Source organism: Ammodytes marinus, assembly GCF_949987685.1.
Source record: "Ammodytes marinus genome assembly, chromosome: 14".
Lineage (NCBI taxonomy): Eukaryota > Metazoa > Chordata > Actinopteri > Uranoscopiformes > Ammodytidae > Ammodytes > Ammodytes marinus.
In genome coordinates, this window is record NC_137218.1 from 23,302,528 (window position 1) to 23,326,398 (window position 23,871).

Genomic DNA, 23,871 nt, shown 5'->3' on the forward strand with positions numbered 1-23,871 from the left:
TCCCAAGTGTTTGAACTTCACAAAATATAAAACGTGATTTCAGTCAATAAAAGCACTTTATTCAAAACTATAAAACACATGTATCATGTAATACAGAAAAATACAAATTCTTATAAAATGTAAATCTTGGATTTTACTACCATTAGGGAATTTTCTTATCTTTATATATATATATAAAATCATCCAACATGCAAAGACTTAACTATGCATACAACTGTTGAATGTTGACTAAAATTCAAGGTATTTTATGTTCAGTTAGTTCATTTAGTTAAACATGAACAAAAACATTTTTGTTTATACATATACTTTTTTTTAAACTTTTGCTACTCTGAACTACGGCATTGTTGAGTCTATAACGCAAACTTTGAATAACATTAAAACGTTTGGACAGGATGTAGAAAGACAAAAAAAAAACAATCAAAAACAAAACCAGCAATTAAAAAAAGAATTCCCGGAATGTCAAATTAAAATCCCCCAAAATATAGGGAAAGACATAAAGGACCATTTGGAATGTATCTGAAATGAATTAAATAAAATATGTTGAAAACGTCTTGCCTATTTACATTTTATCTGTAAAAAACAGTCAAAGACAGTAAAAAAAAAACGCTGTGCTGCACTGTATGTGGTCGGTCTTCAATTAAATCCTGCAACAAACAATAAAAAAAGGAAAGAAGACATATGGTGTGTGAGGGAAAAGTCCTCTCTAATGACTCTCACTGTCTGACATCCTGTCTTTGTGTCTCTCTGGCCCTTTTTTAAACACACACTGTGGTGAGAACTTCCCACAGGAAGTAACTCATTATCCTATTCCCTAATGAGAGGAGAAAGAGGCTAAAATAGAAAACTTGAAAGTCAATATAAGAATTCAAAATATTAGCTGCACTGCCCTGAGGTAAAAACAAAGAAAAAAAAAACCTATTCCAGACATCTACTCACAGAGATGTCTCAAACAACGAAAGGATTTGGCTCCAATTATATATTTTCAAATCCAGATATTTATCTATCTATTGACCCGGGGAAGTCAAACCCTGAATTATTCACACCTTAAAAAACTGTCTCCAGTACTATAGTATGGAAAACAGTGGTGGACAAAGTACTGGAAAAATATTGTATTACTCAACTACTAAGTGAGGTTGCCCAGTCAATTTATTTTACTTAAGTTCAAGTAACAGAGCATTTCAATGAATGAGTTGTTGGGTATTCACTTGAAATGTGGCACTTTGATTGGTTTCAACATAGTGAGGACTATTGCATTTTTGAAAATTTTAAAAAGCCAACAGCTGACATCAAAGCTTTGCTTAGCCAGAAAGTAACGTGTAACGACAAGTTCTTAGAAATGGAGTCAAAAGTACAAAATGTTGTCTTTGAAATGTAGTGGAGTGAAAGTCATGAGATTACAAAAAAAAAGCAGATACTCAAATAAAGTCAAAATACTTTGTAGACTATGTAACTGTCCACCACTGAGTATAATGTCCATCCCCCTCCTCTTGTCTTGTCTGTCCAGGCACTGCTGTGAAGTGTTTTTGTCTGACGTTCTCACTGCAGTCACGTTGTGTACTGACTGAGTCCCTCTTAAGTTTCAAAGGGCCTGTGGTTTCTGCCCGGATAGTGTGCTCTGTACTGAGCCTCCATGTCCTCCATCCAGGCCACGCTCCAGTCCCAGGCAGCCACCGGCTCCGGCTCCCCGAAAAAGTCAAGCTCTCCTCGGGATGACGGGTACAAGGCGCTGAGGGGGGAGGCTGGAGGAGAGAAGTCTAAAAGAAAAACACAGAGAAGAGAACCACATGGAGGGAATATATCAAAACAGAGAAACAAACCTTTCTTTCTTGGGAGAAAAAGGGCTAATCGACAACTAATCAACTATTACATTTGTTTCCAACTAATTTAGTAGTTTATTATTAGTGGGTTACGTCATCGAGCCTGTCCACACCATAGAGCTGAACTGAACACCGTTTGCCACAGGTGTTGATGGAATTAACTGAGGTGTGAGCAATCTTTTTTTCACTTCTATCTTTAAGAGTTGCACATGTGTGATGTCACACGTAGGCAACTGAAAGGTTAGACAGTGAGACCATAAACCACTCTTTCTGCCTTCTCTCAGCCTAGGATGAACCGATTTCTAAAAATGTTGCACATTTATATTACTCAGAGTTCAATACACCTTCATATTTACACCGATGAAGTAGGTCTTTAAGCTAAATTTCAAAGCTAATAGCTAATAAGAACCATTGAGTATTTTGCGATTCATAAGCCAATTACTGAAAAAAGTTGTCAGTTGCAGCTATACTTTGGAGAATGTAACATAGGAAGAAAACTTTTCCAGTCCTCTCAGTAGCAACTTTTAATGCTGATTCTCTGGAGGGGAAAGCAAACTTAAGACGCTCCTTTGAAGCCGCCGCCTGTCACTGAAAATAAAAATGTCTCTAATATGTTTGAGGCACCAAAACAAACATTGCCAATTCACATCAGTCCACATTCTGGACTGTAAAAAGGCACTGGTACATTTCAAAGGCCTGCGGGGCGGTGGAGCTGTCCAGGAATAATGATAGTTTGTTTGTTAGCTGAAGGGTTGGAGCTATAGAGGCTCTGCCAATCAATGTGGGAGCGTTGAGTGCATGTTTGTCCCAGTCTGGACCAAGCCTGTTACCCTGCCTCTCCACTGCTCTCACATGATTGGTCCAAAGTGTTTATATCTGAAATACTAAACATCAATATATGATATCAAAGTTGGGTGTCTGAATAAGCCTTTACAAAAATCAGATTGGAAATGAAATGTTCCGAAATATTAGAAAACGTAATTAAAAAAACTACTTTTTTTTAACTGTCTAGACGGTTTGACAGGACTGTGTGGGCGTGGGCGTGGCCCTATCGAACTGTTTCTATTATGGCAACAGTCATTGTTTTTATAGAACGTTCGGGGCAGAGAACTGCCGTGATTGGTTCAAATAAAATACTATATTGTGTCATAAAAACCAGAGCATAGCCCACCTCATCTAAACTGAATTTCTGTAAAGTTCATCAAACTTAAATGACAATATCTTTCATTTGGATTTATAAATATGCCCAACTCTTTTCAGATGCTTACTTTAATGCAACTGACTAATAGTTAGAATGATGTTGTGGATTGGGCTTTAGAGGGGCTGTAACATCAGCCTGGATATTATTTTTTATTTTATTTGATACAGAGCATGAAACCAATGTGCTGGACCAAGAGTTTATAGCTTTTACCTCTTTCCAACTCTGGTCCCTAGTTGGGATTTAACATGGGCTGTGTAATAAAAAAATATATAGTGCTTTCAACTATCATAAAACAATATCACAGTACAGATATGGAAATACAATAAAATACACATTATACCATAAACATAGCCCCCGAGTCACCAATACACATTCAACACACCACGGTAATATACAGTAACATTAGCTGAAATGGGCATAGCTCTGCTTTTCTTTTCAGCCAACACTTAACCTTTACTGTATAATGTTTTGTATCTGGAATCAATTTGATGTCAGTTAATGTGTTTCAGAGTTGACAGGCCTTTATGGGAAATAGCAGATCCAATTTTAGATCTACAATGTGATATACAACAGATGTCATTCACCATGCTCCTATAGTAACTATGTTACTGCCTTGTATGTGGAAAGGGGCTGTGAGGCTGGACTACTAAGTCGATTATATCATTACAGTATGTGACTGCCTGATTGTAGAAGGAGGTAAAATGTCTGATTGGAGATGATGGTGCTTAAGCCAGAAAATCATAGAGTGCATAAATAACAACTTGGCTATCCTGAATAATTTGAAATAAGTAAGGGGAGCTTTCACACCTGATAGTCCACTTCTAGTTTGCTTTTTTGGTTCACACCAGATACGTTGGTTAGTTTTTCAACAGGTCCGGTTCTCTTTCACACCTATCGTTTCCTCTGGTCTGAATCAGTTGGTCAAGCAAACCAAAATGTAGCAGCATTGAAGCCAAGTGAGAACGTTCTTGTCACTCATTGGTCTGATGTGTCTGCGGCTGAGCAATAACAAAGTTCCTGAACTGCTATGGGCAGAATTCCCATGTCTGAAAAAGTACAGAAATAAACTACAGGAAGTAGATTGTCTCCCCCATCCCATAATGCATAGGGCAGCTAGCTAGGGGACCTCGTCAGTCACACAGTGCTTCCTGCAGTTGGGTTGGACTCAGTCTGCTCACGTTCGCACCACAAACTAACCGCACCTAAGTTTGTTTAGAAGCGTACCGAGACCACTTCTTCAACAAGGTCTCTGTCCCCCAGCAAAGGTGGAAAAGAACCAAATACGGCAGGTTTGAAATCTCCCTAAGATACTGTAAGGTAATTATTTAATAGATGGTTGAATCTGATCATTTGTCTTGGTGTCATGTTCCCTTGCTCACCGCTTGTATTCAACAATAATACTAAAGACCTTAGTTCTGCCTTCGGAGTGCACTCATGTCAATGCCCATGCATGATGCAACATGTAATCCCACACCTAACTCCTATCTTAAAGCATATGATTTCCCTGATCACAAAGCTGTAGTTCAGCGAAGTCCCATTAGTGAGTTTTGAGCCCTTTCATCTTTTGAGACATGTTATTAAATTCTGACATCAGTGACTGTGACATTGCGAAAAACACTTTTTTCATTTCCACACATTCTTCACAGTGCACTCCTCTCTCTCTCTGTGTGAGAGACAAACAACAGCCCAAAGTGTGAGTTTGGCAAATGGAATAAAGCATGGCACGATGGAGGGAGGTCAGGGGGGGCAGAGTGACTGATGAGGTGACACAGGAGGCAAGGATGACTCATCTGGACGCCTGATTTTCTGAAAGGTCCTAAGTAATTGGCTGATGCCGGAGAGATATTAGACTTAATGTCTTTGTCTTTTCTACAATGACGGACACAGGCAAGACCATCGACACACACACACACACACACACAGACACACACACACACACACACACACACACACACACACACACACACACACACACGAGAAGAGTACTAAGTTAAAGTAAAATACTTTTTTTTGCGCGGTGATTTAGAATCTTAATCATTAAAATGACAAAGTTTAAAACTACATTGTGTTATGAGTGTCATGATTCAGTTTGACATATTTCCTGTATGCCGTTAGTCTGCCCACGACATTCAGAGACAGAGAGCTCCATCTAGTGGAGGAATGTAGTTAATCATCATCCTCTGATGATCTTCATTCTTGATAATGTCACTAGCCATTTTTTCTCTGTTTTTTCAATCTTTAGGGATTAGGGTCTAGTCATACGTTATACTGGCTATAAATCCCTCTGAGGCTAATATATGATGTGTCATTTTCTGTTTCAGTTGTTACAGATTGAGAGTGGAGAGGTGAGATTATGTTACAGGAGAAGTTTGTAGTGTGTATTAACTTACACTGTCAGTGTGTATCATGGCTTTTCGACAGCCAAACAAAGACATGACTGATATGCTTGTAGCATGTGCCAGATCCTCATAGTAAATTGCTTTTTTGTTATCATAAAAAAGCCAAATCAGAAATTAAAATATCCCCTTTTTTTCTAGATTCTACTGCCATTCCCATGCTGCGTTTGTTTTTGTTAAATATGAACCACCCAGTAATGAAAGGTGGTTCCTCCTCCCAGTGCTTACCTGACAGCGAGGCCCCGCTCATGGTGTCTGCAGCCAAGGCCAGCAGGCGGGCGAAGTGGGCGCTGTCGCCGGTGTAGCAGCTGTCCACCGAGCTGATGAGGCTGGTGCGCGCGCTGGCCAGGGTTCCGTCGGTGACCGAGCTCCAGGTGTTCCACAGGGAGCCGTCCCATTCGCTGTAGCAGGAGGAAGGGGAGCTCTGGAGGCGGGCCCTACGCAGGCCAATGGGAGGGGCTTCAGGAGCCAAAGGGGCGGGGTTAACCTCCAGATGAGAGGAGCGCAGAGGGCCACCGAGGTAGGCCAGGGAGGGGGAGAAGGAGGGACGAGGCTCGGGTAAGGCACTGATGAGACACAGAGGGAGGGGAGGTTTAAATCACTTCATTTGTAATACACTGACTGGAACAGGGTTTTATTTAACTCTGCACAATATTGAATAATAATATACTAATGTGCAATATACTTTTACATTTCTGAATGAAGTAATATTTCTAATACTATATTTCAATGGGTTTGTATCTGGTTTTTGCAGGAAATGATAGTATAGATTCAACAAATGAATAATAAATTGTATTTTGTAAGATACTTGATGATTGAGAAGTGTGTTAACTTACTAACTATGACTTGTGAAGAGAAGGGGTGGGGTTTAATAAGTTTGTTGTTTCTTCAGTCTCAGACATGTAAGCTGAATCAAGTATTTGCCAATTACATGTCTCATTTTTGTTTTATACTTTAATAATAGCATTACTTTCTATATTACCCTTTGTTGATACAGTACATGTGCTAGGATACAGATAACTAGGCCCAAGTGAGTAAACGTTGCACTAGACCCCAGTCTCCCCTGAATCTTTTACCTGCACCTCTCAGGTTTAGGGTTGAGCTCCAGATACTGCGAGGCTTCTTCTGCTGTCAGAGTGCTGCACTGTTCCTCATCCATTGACATGGAGTATGATGTGGTAGACAGGTGGCTGTAGAAGGGGTTAGTGTTGTTGATGACCGGTTTCCCATTGTGACCTGGTGGAGCACACACTGACTGGAGAGAGCCCGTGTCCACTGTAAGCTTAGTGGAACGACTGGAGCTGAGGGAAATGTGAGGGAAAAAGACATGTAAGCCTTTATATGTCTTCTTCTTTTGGCCACACTCAAGCCAGCAGATAGCTAGCTTAGCTTAGCATTTAGATTCAAAAGACAGAGAGCAACAGCTAGCCTGACTCCAATAGTTACTAAATCCAACATTTCTTCACACAAAACAAAGCAAATGGAAGGACAACTCCATTTCCGGTCTAAAAATGACAACATGTCTTCACTGTAACATACAGACTTCAGAGTGGTGTTCTATTCTCTGACTTGTGTTGGAAACCCACTGTGATATGTTAACAGCTAAGAGCTTGATGTCCTGTTTGTACCCGCCACGTATATGTACGTCTGCAAAACCCTTATCATGATACCGGGCGGCAGTGGCAAAGTGGGTAGGAAAATTGCCTCTGGAGTGCAGGGTCGGAGGTTCGATTCCCCGCCTACCCGCCACATGTCGAAGTGTCCCTGGGCAAGACACTGAACCCCAAATTGCTCCCGATGGTTCAGAAAGCGCCTTGCATGGCAGCTACTGCCATCGGTGTATGAGTGTGTGTGTATGAATGGGTGAATGTGGTAAGATATGTAAAGCGCTTTGGGGCTGAGAAAATCGGCTAGAAAAGCGCTATATAAGTCAAGTCCATTTACCATTTACCATGATGTGTCCATCTTGAGAGTTTCAACTAAATTGGGTCTATTTCTTTGGACCATACACAAAGGAAGGAAGTTTAGGAAACACAGCATTTAGCCTTGACTTTTTCTTGTACCTAACCATATGGAGCTTCTGTTGTTGTGTTTTGGTTATTTTCATCTGAAAGGAAACAGGTGGCTCTAGAGCTAAACTCAGCTGCATTGGAACAGATAGAAGGACAGCATGACTGAAACAATGTATAGGAAGACATGTAACCTAGCTGTATGAGGTAATGGGGGAACAAGTCTGAATTTTATGTGTGTGTGTGTTTGTGTGTGTGTTTATGTGTGTGTGTGTTACCCTTCATCTGAGGTGAGGCTGTGTGCGTCCGTGGTCTCCTCTAAGGGCATGGGTGGTGGTGGAGGCAGCATGTCCACTAGGTGTAGTGAGGCAGAGTAATGCAGCAGACGAGGACAGACAGACACTTTACTACACTCTGGATGTCCACCTGCACACACATAGAGTAGAGGAGGTTGAAATAAAATAACACACATTACTATTTTACTTAATATCATTTCAAATCCGTATTATACTACAAGATCCGGCACCATTTTCAAGATTAAAAAACGCAGAGTGTAAAAGTGTGAGATGTCCATATTTTATCCCCCATTCACTCTCATTGTGAGGTCGTAGAAGGTGTAAGGACTACATTTATTCATACCGTGGCGGCTTAATGGAATGTGACTGAATCTCTGTTTGACGTCGGATGGACAAGCATGGTTCCTGGTTGGCACTGCTGGGACGCTGTTGACTGCATGCAACTCTGAGGGAAAATGTTTCATTAGATTGTATTTGATATGGACATCATATTTACATCGGATGAACCAGATGCATTGTTTGAGTGTTTTAGCAAACATGCTAGTTCTTAACACATGCAATGACATGCAAACACCATAGACATGCAATTGCCGAACAGTGAAAGTACAGTGGTGGCAGGCAGTGCTTTAAAAAAGGTAAAGCTCGTAAGAAGCTGCACTATGGTACAAGGTCACTGAAACCTGACAATATGTAAAGTAGCATTAACATTTGGTCTCCAAAATCTATTCAGCTAATCTCAAGAATGTATTCAAAGTTTGCAGAAACTTTGAATAAATTCACCTAAAGCGTTCTTGAGATATCGCGTTCAAAATACGTAGAGTCATCGTGACCTTGATCTTTGACCTTCAAAATCAAGAGTTCATCATCGAGTCTAAGAGTGAGTTTGAGACAAAAATCCTTCAACGATTTCTTGAAGAATGGCCCAGACAGACGGAAGTACATACATACAACAGGAAAACATAATGCTTCTGTCATTTAGCACCAAGGTATACAAAGCTTTATAAACTGCATGAGTAGTATTCAAATCTGACATCCCATTCCCAAGTCTTCACCTGGCTTGCTGTAGCTCTTTTCCCTCAGAAGGCCCATCTTGGGCTGGGGTCTTATGGCCTGTTTCCATGGTAAGGCCTCCTGGCTGCCTAGGGGCGAGCTCTTAGCTGAAGGCTGACAGAAGATCTGGATGGTCTCAGTCCCCTGCTGCTGTAGCAGAGCGTGGTGATGAGGCATCTTAGAGCAGCGTCTGGGACTGTTGAAGGTCTGGAGGTTGTTACCCAGCAGGTCCACGTAGAAGGTTCCATACACCCCACAGCTGTCTGTCACTATGGGGACAGATGAGTCCAGGCAGTTAGGGTCCAGCTTGGAGTTGACTGGGAGGCCTGATGGGACGGAGAGAGAAAGATGCACAAATAAGATGTATGGTGAAAAGGTGTACTGTTCTGTCTGTGAGTAGGAAGTCAAAGGTTAGAGGCTTCACAAGGAATAATGAAATGCTATAATCACAAGTTTAAAGGTGTATTCATAACCAGCAGATCTTTTGGGCAGGTAAGAATACAGCAACCGCTACTTTTATTTTCCTTAAGTGCATTGTAGTCTTGCTATACTGTCATATATTTTTTCTACAGTCTACTGACACTACACGTTGATTGATATTTAATGTACATATTTTTATGCAGCTCCTGTCAGCTATTTTTGACAAATTCCCTTTGGGACAATAAATAATACCTTATCTTAACTTAACTTATCACTGGGGTGTGGAACAAACAGCTATGTGGACCGAGGCTTCCAAACAAACTCTGGTTCATATCTGTCCATACTCACTGGTGCTCCTGCTCCCTGGATGTTTGTGACCCTGGGCCCATAAGTCCTGATACTTCTGGTTGAAGGCCGGTCTCCAGACCCATGGAGAGTCTGGAGCTGCCATTCTGTAGAGTGGGGGGGGGGGGGACACATGAAGGGAGTAGTGAGGGGTATAGCTTTATAATGCTTAAGTATTGTTTCTAGTCAACATTCTTATGAGTAGAATAATTCAATCTAAATTTAAACTATAAAAGATAATTACTTGACTGTATTTCACACTGGTTGAATGATCAGATTGTACTGAACATACAGTATGTTCATGAAGTAACATAGCCATATTTAGCATCAGCAGTTTGGGCTCAGTCGTATGACTTGACTCATTTTGAATAACTCCATGCTTGTAATCACTATAGCTCTGACACTTTACCTGTGTTTTATGATGAGATCTTCACTCGCTAGTCTGCGCAAACCTTAGGAAAAAAAACACACCAGCAAAATGATAAAAAATCTGCACTTTTGTTGACATGACTAAATCACACACTTAAGAAAATCTGCCTTTATATTACTGGCATTCAATTGGAGCACCTTTGGATGTGCTTATCACAGACCTCTCGGTATATTTATACATACAGACCTTTATTCCGTCTGTGTCCTGGCATGAGGTGTCCTGTGCGTCTGTGGCGTTTGAAGAGGCAGACAGCTGCAGCCATCAAACCAAACCACAGGAGGGCGCCAACACTACCGATCACCACCGGGTCCCTGAGCAGGGCCATGAGCTGAGACACACCCCCTCTGTGTGTGTCTGAGTCAGGGGGGCCGACTGTCAGTGGGTCTGACAAGCACATGGAAAACAACAGATGAAATGTGAATGCATGACTCAGATGTGATGAGATCTTTTTTCACTCTGTTTATATATATTTTTTTCTTCTTCTCTCTGTTCAATTAAAAGGTGGAGTCAGCGATTCTGGAGAATGCTTGTTCACTATCCAAAATAGTACTGTGTGCGCTGTAAAAAATAAAAAAAATTATCTGGTGTTAATACACAACCTAGGCTCCATAAACAAAGGGTATGTATACAAAGGAGGCCTACCATTGCCATAATGTGCAGGTATAGGTAACAGCCCCAGGTAGCAAGATTGTGAGGAGATATTCAACTGACTTGGCCTCAAAAGTCATTTGGACAATAAGCGTTCTCCAAAATCACTGACTCCACCTTTAAGTTCATTGAAAAAACAAAAAAACTAAAAGAGAAATGAACAGCAAAAGGTTCTCCTCACTGATGACAAATCCATGCGGGTCGCTCAGTGTTCCCACTCCGGCTCCGTTCACAGCAGCTATGGTGATCCAGTAGCGTCTCCCTGGGCTGAGAGCAGAGATATCCAGGTTGTGTCTGCCGCTGTCTACTGTCCAGTTCTGGTACTGCTGCTCCTCTGACTCCACACACCACACCTGGAATATAACACATCTCATGATCAGTGACCAGCTTATTTTATTAATGGGGAACGCTTTATTTAAGTAATTCTTTTTTAATTAATAATAACGATATCTGAGTAAGTCTGTATTGCCCGATATCCAAAACACAGATATGAAACACCGAACTGAAAAGTAGTGGATGGGTGGCTTTTTATAAAGAGTGAATATGTTGTCTTTGAGCGCTTCTATATACAGTCTACAGTAGTTGTTATGTTGCTCAAAAGTTGGTAGTACATGTGTGGTGATTACCTGGTAGCCCTGTATGATCCCGTTGTGGCTGTCATGAGGAGGAGGCCCCCAGCTCAGATGGATGCTGTTGTTCTGCTCATGGCTCACTGTTATAGACACAGCCAGTGGAGAGGCACTGGGCACTGCATAAAAAGAAATATCACTATTATTTTCCAAGCATGGCTGTACTATATACTGTATGCACGTTTATTTAAAACACACATATTATAAATAAAGGACAAAATGATTCCTCACCGCTCTCTGGTACTCTTAGATGGCGAGTGTTGCTCTCCCTCCCGTACAGGTTGCTGCCATAGGGACGCACTTTAAACTCGTACTTGTATCCTCTCTTTAAAGGGCCCACTGTGGTCTGGAAGGAGGGCAGCATCACCTTCTTCCCTGTCCAGTCTGAGCTGGCAGGCAGCAGGGAGCGATACAGAACCTCAAAGCCATCCAGGTAGTGAGGCTGGGCTGGCAGGGACTGGAGCTGGTGACAGGAGGAAACATAAACGTTGCTTAAAAGTCACTTCTTTGCATGCGTTTTTGATACACGTTGAGCCTTGACATTCTGACAACATGGATCATTCACCTCACATATTCACCCTTTCTCAGATACTCTTATGAATTAGAGAACTTTGTTTGTCAAAATCACTTTTTGTTCAAAATCAGTGAATATATATCCTCGTGATTCGCTACCTGTCTGTACTGTGTGTGCACTGAATTTTTTGTTGTTGTTAAAATCTGGTGTTAAATCATGGCCTAGGCTTTGTAATCTGGTATGTAAACAAAGCGTATGTAAACAGAGGGGTGGCCCACTGTAGCTAGCAACATGCCCGCTTACAGAGCCTAGGCTGTGTATTTAGACTGGAATTTTTTTTCAGCACACCCGCAGTACAAATAGGTAGCATAGAGTGAGGAGATATTCACTGATTTTGACAAAAAGTCATTTTGATAACAAGGGTTCTCCAGAATCAGTGATTTTATGTATAACTTGACCCTTACCTTCCATTGTATTTGGGATATATTGGACCCCGGGGCCATGATGGTGACATTTTCCAGAGCAACCCGCAGTGCAGACAGCTCTTTGTGGAGGTCTTTAGTGGTGGCTGCCTCTGAAAACACACGTTTTAATTGATCTATATTTTCATATTAGTTTGAAAAAAAAGAACACTATGATGTAATAACCCACAAACATAATTGAAGGCAAACTATGAACTGTTTTTGGACGGCCAGCTTTGTATCACAACCCACAACGTACCTTCCACTAGCAGCTGTGCGCTGGCAGAGACCACGCCCACATCATTGACAGCAGTACAGGTGTACCTCCCAGCATCCTGAGCAATCACATAATGGATCTGGAGAGTCTGGTCTGGGTTTACAAGATACCTGTACAAACAGATAAGGCAGTTTGTTTTGCTTCATTTAGTCTTCCTCTACGATAGATTAATTTCCTACATAAAACCATGTATGTCAGTGAGAAGATATGCTAAATGTATATTCAACAAATCAGCACTGATCAGTTGATAGGTTTGCATTACACTATGCGTTATGGGCTGAGGGGGACAATATACTTCCCGAGATTTCTTTCTGTAGTTTTCCAGCAATGGAACAGCTCAACTAAATTATTGCTTGGTGGGTTCACTTCACCAACTGATTCGGACCAGAGGAAACGATAGGTGTGAAGGAGAACCAAACCTGTCGTAACACTAAAATATCTATCATTCTCGCATCCGTTGCAAACCAAGTAAGCAAACTATCGGGTGTGAAATCTCCCTGTATTAGTGTCATCTTGCCATAATGAAGTGACTGTACCTTCCATTGGGCAGAGGGCCCTGCTCTCTGCTCCAGACCACAGTGGGTGAAGGGTCCCCTTTAGCCCGGCAGTAGAACTGGGCCGACTCTCCCATCCTCACAGACACATTCTCTGGCCTCAGCACCAACACAGGCTTGGCTGCAGAGAGAAGAGGGAGTCAGGACTACTGTGTGGTACCTGGCTAGATCTTTGTAGTAGCATCAAATCTGCATTCAGAACATTAGGGCTGAATTTTAAAGAGATATTATGTTGAAGCAGACATAAGTAGTGGTACCCAGAACAGAGAGCCTGGCCGCCCTGCTCTCCTTCACTCCCACAGGGTTGCTGGCCACACACACGTACGCTCCAGAGTGGTTCCTCTCTGCAGGCGCGATAATAAGCCTGCCGATCAGCTCCTACAAACACAGGCACAGTACAGACGGGGGGTAGAAAACAGTGAAATATCATAACAGAAACATACAATTCAAATGTAATGTGTATATGGCTTCAAGCACTTAGTCTCAAATTTTTTGAATACGATAGTCACAAGTACTTATAAATGTCTTATAATCTCGAAAATGAACATGTTTGTAATATAGTCTTATTAAAACATACTAATGTTAAACGACATATATTAAGGGCCCTATTACCTTTTACCAATGCTTATTAAAAGGACCTTAATATAAAGCGTTATTCTACATTGACATGTATAAGTGCAGGGGAGGGTCTTACAGTGTAGTGGTGATCAGTGGTGTTGATGGGCAGGCCGTCTTTCTTCCAGATGACGTTAGGTTCAGGGTGTCCCACCGGAGGGCCACAGTTTAACACAGCCACGTCCCCCTCTGCCACCTCCACGTCACTGGGCTGCACACTGAACTCATCCTGCAACACTACAATAAAAGAGCCCGTGTCAGAGTCTGGTCCCATCTAGGGCTGCAACTAACGATTATTTTGATAATCTATTAATCTGTCGATTATTTTCTCGATTAATCGATTATTAATTGATTAGTGTTTTGGCCCGTAAAATGTCAGAAAATGGTGAAAAATGTTAATACATTTTCCAAAGCCCATGTTGACTTCCTCAAATGTATTTTTATGTCCAAAACACAAAGATATTTCAGTTTACTGTCATAATAGAATTAAAGAAACCAGAAAATATTCACATTTGAGAAGCTAAAATCAGAGAATTTGGACATTTTTTATTAAAAAATGACTTGAAACGATTAATCGATTATCAAAATAGTTGGCGATTATTTTAATAATCGATTAATAATCGATTCGTCGATTAATCGTTGCAGCTCTAGTCCCATCCAATCAAAACCCATGCACACATCAACAGCAGTAGTGTGGTTGAATGTTGAGTTAACACCTCAAATTAGGTGTTTTACCCTCAGCTGGGCACAAAGTGAATAATCTTAAATACAATCTACACCGTAACACATATTTTTAATAAAAGTGAAACATCATTGTTGTTGTCCTATCCCTAGCCTCTAAAATATACTTCACATTGTATAATCAACAGTATTGCAGCTCTGGGCAGCCCTTAAAGGCTTTCAAGACAAGCCCCCGCTGCATATGGCCTGCCTCACTGGGTCCAGATAAGTCAACAGTGGGGGTCCCAGGTCAATTAGCAGCGCTGTTTGAACCCCGCCTCTCGGTCAAACATTGACATTGGACCCCTGTCACCCTCCTGTCTCTGTCACATCTTCATCAGTCCTCTGTGTCTTCATCTCCCTGGCCCTCTCTTTAAAAAAGCTGCATGGTTTTCGAAAAGGTACAATGTGTATCGTCCACAGTCCACTTGACTTATTACTGATTTCCAGATGTTAATAGAGGCTCTTCTATAATAAGGATGCTTTACTCCAGTATAAAATGCTTGACTTGCAATTCAATATCTTCATTGAGAACATGAACAAGATGATTTCCTTAAAAAAAAATGACACGCAGCAATAAACTGTGTCATGGTTTTATTAATAACTGTATGTTAATGAGGTAACTCTTCAAATTCTAAATGCTAAGCAGGAGGTTAAAGGTGGAGTCAGCGATTTTTGAGAACGCTTGTCGTCAAAATCACTCTTTGTCAAATTAGTGAATATCACCTCACCTCACCTGTTAATCCACGGCAATATGTGCTTAATGTTGTGGCAGCATTTTAGTGGAACCAGGATAAAAGACAAATGTAAACTTTAATTTGGTTCAACAGTGCTGTGATATGTGTCCCAATACACATGGTTAGGTTATTTATTTTGTGAATTTTAAGGGGGGGGGCATAAGTCTTTTAGTTTTGGCGGCTAGACAGCTATTATCCGTGCTGAGTAAAAGTCAAATGTGTCAGCATGTGTGACTGTACTCTCACACACTCACCACTTAGGAAATCCTGTGTGTGCCCTGTTTGGAGGTTTAGGGACATTGTCGATTGCAATTTGCAAAACAATTTTGAGTGTTTTGATGCGTTCATAAACGTAAATCAGTTTTGGCCATATGTGGATTGGAACATCCTAACGACAGTCATAAGAGCAAACTTGTAAAGATAGAGATAGCTCTTTTACAGAGACATATTGTGTGTACATCCTTGGATGAGTGAGGTGACATCTCTATTTTGTATGATTCATTTATTTTTTTGCTTCTAAAATTGTATAAGACATCGGTGTATGAGTGTGTGAATGGGTGAATGTGGTAAGAAATGTAAAGCGCTTTGGGGTTGAGAAAATCGGCTAAAAAAGTGCTATATAAGTCAAGTCCATTTTCCATTTACTATATTTCAAAAACTTCTTCTGTCCTTCCGTTGCTCTTACCTGCGATATAGAGCGATGCGTTGCGGCTGGTGGCCTTGCCTGCAGTGTTTGTAGCCAGGCAGGTGTAGTTGCCCTCATGTGACTGACCCCTCCTGCCTCCTCCTCCTCCTCCTCCTCCATCCCCCACACTGAGGAAGAAGAGGCTGCCCTCTGACAGCACGATGGCCTGGAGGTGTTCATCTGACTCGGGCACCTCCAGAGGCTGACCGTTCCTCAGCCACTGGATGTCTGGTGTGGGGCTGCCCTCTGCCCGGCAGGACAGCGTGGCCGGGTTCCCTGCTCTCACCACCACGTCAGAGGGCTGGTGGATGATACGGGGGGCCGTCTCCTCCGCACACACTCTGGAGCCTATGGAGGAGACGAGGATAGGGATATTTGTGGAGACTGTAAGCATCCGCAAAAAGTAATGTGACCCAGGAGAAAGAACACATATTTTGAAAACCAACAGTGCCCATCCCCACCCCCCTATTTGAAATTCGACACCTCACTGCATAGAACTCACGGTTAGGATTGATTTGAGGTAGTTTAGGATTTTTCTGAAGCATTTGTGTCATGCAGTGACCGATGGACTAAGTGTACGATTTTGGCTAAATCTAACTCATAATGCCTACATTTAAAAAAATAAATAAATCGAAAATATAGAGGTTGGATTCCACATTAGTATTATTTGAAATTATTTCAATACAACCTTGTTTCCTTTTTATAAAAAAACTATAAACATGTCTAATCTTTTTAAATTTTTTTGCATGTTTTTGGTAACAAAATGTATAGAGATATACAGACGCACACATACTATAGGTTTAGTAGAATACTAAATGCACATTATGGACCTTTTAACTAAACTAGTATAAAAGCTTGCAAGCTTTTGCTGGAAGTGTCTCAGCCTAATGTGGATCGCTCTGTTACCCAACCCAGCAAATAAACTGTAAGGTGATTTATGTGACATCCAAAAGTGCCAAAAATGCAAATATTATTATTTTTCTGTCTATACAGGAGAGCCCCGCCCAAACAAAAGCGCCTAGCACTGTGCCTTGGCCCTCCGAGTTCACTGAACTGGCAACAACACAGCCACAACAAACAAATATACTGTAAGCTTGGATACCAACAAACAATGTGTGTTTGCGTCCAGCGGCGGTGGAATGCCATTGTTTGAGCTTCCCGTGGAGTTGGATGACCACACTAAAGGAAACGGGAGGACTATGATCAACTTCCTGATGGGAGAGGAAGCTAGAGGGGTCTCAGGAACATCAGGCCTAACTAAAGGCACACTGGAACTTCCCCCATTAATAGCATTTCCGCACCAGAACAAAAGACACTCTTAAAGTGGTACATTACATTAGACTGTTTTTGTTTTGATAGGTTTGCAGACAAAAATAATGTTCAAATGATGCGATGGATATACATCACAAGACTGGAGATGGTCATGGGCAATACTTCTTCAGTGGTTCAATCATTGACTATAGCCAGAAATAGCTTGAAGATGATTAATAGCCTGCTTAACCTAGAAGAGTAAAACATGAGAATGCAGACAAACCCCTCCATCATGGCTGACATATTCATAGGGCTTTGGGCATCCCATAAAGCTGTTTTCCCAGCAGGAAGGTTGCATTTCTTCAAGTGTCTTAAAAAATGGACATTTAAGTATTTCCAATCCCAACTGAACAACCCACTTCAGACTGGGACTAACCGATATGGATTGTATGGGGCCAATCAGATATAAGGGAGTAAAAAACATATGATAACTGATATATGGGCAGATTAAAATGGTATAAAAAAAAGAAAGAAATATTGTGAAGCTCTTGTTGTGGGTGGAGCTGAAACGATTGGTTGTTTAGTTGTTATATCAAATAAATTATCGTCAGACAAGTCATTGATGGAAAAAATGCATATAAGGAGAATGCCATAATGTTAGTGTTTTTAAAAGGGAATATCTTTTGGGCTTTGGACCATCAGACAACACAAGTCTTCACAGGTTTCGTCTGACACCTTAAACAGCAAAAGATGTAAGAATCATATCAATCATACACAATTATTCTTGGTAGTATATCCCTTGATTTTTTTTTAATTTGTTTACCAAACAGGGCTTAATTAAGTACCACATCATTGTTCACTGGACATCCAGGAGAGATAATGTTACTTCATGCCATGCCATTTAATGTTGGATTTCTGATGTGGGTTAATTGGAATGACACTTTAGAAATGTAATTTACTTTAGGCACGTGTTACCTGTTGTAACAGTGGAGTAACTGTATTCGTTTTGCATCCTTTAGGCTTACATATGTCATAACGCCACTTAATGCATTTTATTTCCAGCAGGTGCCACACTGAAGTTAATAATATAGCAAATTGGCAATTGTAGTGTAAGTGGTTCTTCATTGCAGAAAAGTGTTACATCTGTCCCTGGTCTTCCCTACTGTATTGTAGTAGGCCTTCAGCGTATATATGCTACGTGCAACAACAACTACAACAACAAATAAAAGAAAAATAGTAATCATATTTTATACAGTAGTTGGCCTATTATAAGTTGAGTATTTGTTTATTATGAATAAAGCTTATGAGTTGTACAAATATGACAGTAAACAGTAGGCCTCGGGCTTACTTTCTTTACTTTAGGCCTACATCATCTAACACAGCCAGTGAACTACTAACCTATGTATCACAATTGTTTTGCGATATTAACAGGTTTCGTTTCAGTGTTTAACCATCAGTCAAACAAAAGTCGTAAGTCAAACGTATCCTACTTACCTAACAGAAGAACTGACGACAGTATGCTCATACAAACGCTCGTGGCCATCTTTACCAGCAACGTTTAAAATATATAATAATAATAAAAAAGCGCTCATTTAACTTTCAAAAGTTTCTCCTCCTTGCCTCCCCAGCGTAATTTCGTCCACTCTGTAGCAGCACCATACGTCCACGAGCCACACTGACGTCAAGGGAGCGCGCGCACAGGCTGCCTGTCGGCTGGCGTTTCAAAATAAAGATAATGTTTACAAATTAGCTTTCCGCTGTAATGCAGACTGTATGCATATCTTACAATACAAATACGTTCATTTGAGCCTAACCTATTATTATATGTTGTTTTGTCATACTGCAACCATAACAGTTTTCCCCCAAAGATGAAGCCTGTGAAGATTTTATATTGAAGAAGGAACCTCCAGCTTCCGCCATTGTTCTATTTTTCTGTACTTAGCTTTACAGACGCAGTGGTAAAAGGAATGACGCTCAAGACTTCATTCACAATTTGGATAAGAAACGTAGAAACTAGGAGACGTCAACACCATCTATCTATCTATCTATCTATCTATCTATCTATCTATCTATCTATCTATCTATCTATCTATCTATCTATCTATCTATCTATCTATCTATCTATCTATCTATCTATCTATCTATCTATCTATCTATCTATCTATCTATCTATCTATCTATCTATCTATCTATCTATCTATCTATCTCTCTCTCTCTCTCTCTCTCTCTCTCTCTCTCTCTCTCTCTCTCTCTCTCTCTCTCTCTCTCTCTCTATCTATCTATCTATCTATCTATCTATCTATCAATTTGTATGAACTGATAACACATAGGCCTACATGTCTGCTTTATAAAAAAGGCCTAACCTATTTCCATTTATTTACATGTATAGCACCTTTCTTAACACTGTTGCAAAGCGCTTAACAAGAAAAATAAAACGAAACCTATTACCAGTAGGCCTAAAATGTCAAAGCAAGGCTAAACATCATTATATTAAGGATAGTAAAAGATTAATATTTTCCAATCAAAAAAACACATTAATTCCGATTGACACATCATAAGATTGTTACTACATTGAGTTTCTGGTGACCAAGGCAAACCCTTTTGTACCTAACATAAGTGGGTACAAATGGGTGTATTTATTTTTGCTGTCTGAACCTAAGCCACACCGTCCCATCTTGACCATTTGTTTCTGACAGTTTGTAGCAACAGCTCCGTCATCACTGCTACGAGGCAGGAAGTTCAGTCTCCCATGTTCCTAAACAATAGAAGGAAAGTATGTATCTTGGTCTGTATCTAATCCGATCCATACTACAGATTATTTCAAAGCATGTTTAGAACATGTGTGGAAAAATGAGTATACTAAAAGAAATGTCAGTATGCAATGCATAACAACAAATGCCAGAATTGTGCTGTTGATGGACACTAATGTCTGATAACATTGCAATTAATGACCAAAGGAAATGGATGTGCTACTAAGAGGTGGAGTCAGCGATTATGGTATGTAAACAAAAGGGGCCCACCGTAGTTAGTTACATGCCCCTTAACAGAGTTTAGGCTGTGTGTTAACACTGTTTTTTTAACACACACACACACACACACACACACACACACACACACACACACACACACACACACACACACACACACACACTATAGGGACAGGTAGCAGATTGTGTTGAGATATTAAGTGATTTTGAAAATAAGTGATTTTGACAACAAACATTCTCCAGAATCGCTGACTGCACCTTTAATGCCCAAAGGAACTTGATGTGCTTATTCAAGCTGCAAGGAATTCGAATTGCATGTGAATTGTGGCGATGCATAATCTCTCGGAAGATAATTGAAAAAATAAAAAAGTAAGAATGCAAACTGTTAGGATAACATTCATAATAATTCAACATTAATCTGCTTCCTTCTAACGTTGTACGCAGTACCATTGACGTGTGAGATACATTTTCTGTTAGTACAACACTATATATGAAGTGATACACAGCCTTAGAAATAAGTTCCACTATTTTACTTGAATGTGATGGTATAAAGTATAGCCCACAATGCAAGCTTTGGAACGGATATATAAAAAAAACACTCCAAATGCCAAATTAGACTTCACAGGTTGCATCAGAAAGTAACGACGACCCCGAAAATAATTGAACTACTGCCGCTAGTTCATTCCTTCCAATGGCTCACATAAATAAAGTATTGTTTGGCGGGCTGTTCATTGTGAGGGCTCAGAAAAGGGCCCCGGGGGCTAAGTGATGGATGTTTATATTGATCCAACAAGTTGGGCTGGATGGCCCCGGCATTGCACCAGCTTTCAGCCCACAAACAAAAGCTTTTAGAGGGGATGAAGGATGAGTTACCCGGGCTTAAACACAACCCATGGGAATGCTGCTTGCACTGGGTTGTGCCCAGGGAAGGGAAACTCTTTCAGGCCGTAGAGCAAAGGTCAGCACAAGTATTGGAACTGGCCACGGAGGGCGGGATGGAGTAAGAAAAAAGAAAGAATGTGTCAGCTATAGTGAAGAATGCGATAAAAAGTGACTTCAGAGTTAACTCGGAGTGGAATTCAAAGGCTTTATAGTAAAGGAATCGACAATCACTGCCAACGTGAATGACCGCTTCAACAAAAATGTATCATCTTGTTGACTTAAGTAAAATGTTTTAAAGGAGGAGTCAGAGATTCTGGAGAATTAACTTAACCTAACGATGTGCTACCTGTAAAAAAATCCCAACCTAGGCTCTGTAAACAGGCATGTTGCTAGCTACGGTGGGCCCCCCTTTGTTTACATACCCTTTGTTGACATACAAGTCTACGGAGCCTAGGCTGTGTATTAACACCAGATTTATTTTCAGTGCACACACAGTATGGACAGGGAGCTAATCATGAGGAGATGTTCACTGATTTTCACCAACAGTGATTTTGACTTCACCTTTAATGTGGGGATGACAGCAACATGTTTATCTTTATGTTTGAAAAAAGTTTGTTTCCCTCAGACACATTTTAATTGCATTCCATCATGATTACATTAAAATAATTCAAATGTGTTCTCTAAAGAATAAGATAATATTTCAACTGTCTGACACAGAATTGTATTTGGCAATTGAACAGTTAGAAGCAAGCAGATTAAGTTTTGTGTTCAATAAAAACAGAAAAAAATTTATGTTTTTATTTTAACGATAATTAGACCATGATTATGATCATTATAGTAGCCTTATAGTAGTCCCCCAAAAGATACTTTTAATTACTTTTTAAAATACTGTTTTGCTTCCAACACAGCTGGGTCTATGGGACCAAAAATGAGTAATAACTTACCAACAATTGCTTACTAATAACACATTTCACAATTCCCTTACATCTTTTTTTGAGTCCCTTGGGGAATCACCAGCAAATAGCTACTATAAGAATCATAATCATGGTCTAACAGTCTGTAAAATCAAAAGTGTTTTTCTGTGTTTATTCAACACAAACTGACCTGCTCACTTCGATGTATTTGAATTGGTTATATTTAATCATGGTCGGATACAATTTAAATGTGCCTGAGGGAGAAAAAAAAAACGTATTGCACAATTAAATATAACAGCTCAGACTATTTGATTGTATCCACATTTTTAGAATATAGGTGAAAATTGAATATCATAGAAGTCCATTCAAAAAGTAAACTTCCATAGGTTATATTCTAGATTCATTACACAAAGTGAAATGCGTCAGGCCTTCCTTTCTTTTTTTGATTTTGATAATTACTTACAGTACATGGAATGAAAAAATCTAGGAGCACAAAATATTAGAATATTACTGGAACCAATCAAAAAATGATTTATATATAGAAATGTCAACCTTTATTATTCTATATTCATTTCACTTTATGCGTTATCAATTTAATGTATAAAAGTTACATTGTTTTAATTAAACTACAATTTTTTTTTAACTTTTCACTGATATTCTAAATGCTCCCGAACATGATTGCCTTATGGGTTACCCAAATGGAGACACCTTGCATAACAGAACCCGTCAGATTTGGCATCTCCGGTCTGAATAGTTGTGCATGCGTGCGAGTCAAACAAGACGCTCACCTTTTCTGCGCTGTGGCCTGCCGCTCCTGTGATGCATGTGCTGGTGTGCGTGATGACCACCGGCGTGCTCCTTGACCCTGCTCTTTGACCTCTTGTCTAATCCTCCTGCCACAGGTGCACAGACATCTTGGCACATGCACCACTGTGAATACTCTGCCCAGGTGTACAACCAGGACACCCATACAATCCACACGCCAACCCTCATCTTCGGTCAACACTTCCCTGGATGCAAGACCCCCCCCCACCCCAAAGAAAATCCCTACTACTGCAGCTCCACCGTACCATCCATACCCTATACGGACAATCAAGACGTGACCTGTCCTACACGCCACTGGCACTGGTCGTTAAACAGTACGCTTTCTTCATATTCCTCAGACATGGTTGTGTGCCTCTTCTCTTCCCCTCCCTCTTTGAATTGGTCTTCCCCATCTCCCTCCTCTTTGGTGAGAAATTGGGGGTTGGCGGTGGTGTTTGTGTGTGTGTGTGTATGTGTGTAGGGGTTGTGTGTGTGGGGGGTGGGGGGGCATTGATCCAAAAACAAGTTTCAGACCTCATGCTGAGCGAGTAGTATAGAGGAATGGGGGACCAAAGGGGTACTGTCTTGTCCAACAACATCTGTGCCATTCATTCTGCATGGGAGATGAGATGGGGGGAGGCAAGAGGAGGTTAGAATAATGGGGTGGTAACATAGAGGCTTGTTTTCCTTATAGTCAAATCAGTTCCATTAATCAAATGTCCACCATGTGACTGATCGAATGCTGCAGGGTGGTTTTTGATTATTATAGAGCATTGCATGAGTTGAACAATTGAAATATAATATTGCGTATTCATTAAATTAGTTTGTATAATGACCAAATTATATCAAAAAAAAGGTGCATACTTAAAAGATATCCCAAACATTGCCAAAAATGTATTCAAAATTCTAAGCACATGATGATAAATCCTCTATTCCTAACACTGAACAACAACTAAATAAATGACAATTTTATAGTAGAAGTCACAAACAATTTAATAATTCACATGAATTCCATAAATAGAAAAACAACATACATTTTATAAATAAATAACAAATCAGCTTTAATGCTTTTTTGTATGTAAAAAGCGCGTTCCACGCTTTTACTGCACATATTGTTAAGACTTTCTTTCTCTTTTCAGACAAACGTGTCTTGGGGTATAACTTTAAAGAATTCCTCTTAGATCGCATTCCTATTGTCCAAAAAGTGGAAGAAAGGCTCAACAGTTCTA

General features: G+C 40.4%; 1 protein-coding gene across 1 annotated transcript; it reads right to left on the minus strand.

The window, feature by feature from the left end:
• Positions 1-1,572: 1,572 nt before the first annotated feature.
• Positions 1,573-18,689, minus strand: robo4 (roundabout, axon guidance receptor, homolog 4; the record flags this gene model as incomplete). Its single annotated transcript, XM_080041490.1, has 19 exons — positions 18,550-18,689; positions 15,805-16,152; positions 13,742-13,899; positions 13,305-13,425; positions 13,030-13,168; positions 12,476-12,603; positions 12,220-12,329; positions 11,473-11,704; positions 11,239-11,360; positions 10,794-10,965; positions 10,151-10,348; positions 9,944-9,986; positions 9,538-9,641; positions 8,772-9,095; positions 8,063-8,164; positions 7,702-7,849; positions 6,491-6,715; positions 5,643-5,980; positions 1,573-1,754 (listed from the first exon to the last, which is right to left on the minus strand). The coding sequence occupies exons 1-19, from the start codon at positions 18,596-18,598 to the stop codon at positions 1,573-1,575; spliced, it is 3,243 nt and encodes a 1,080-aa protein (XP_079897616.1). The 5' UTR covers positions 18,599-18,689.
• Positions 18,690-23,871: the final 5,182 nt, after the last annotated feature.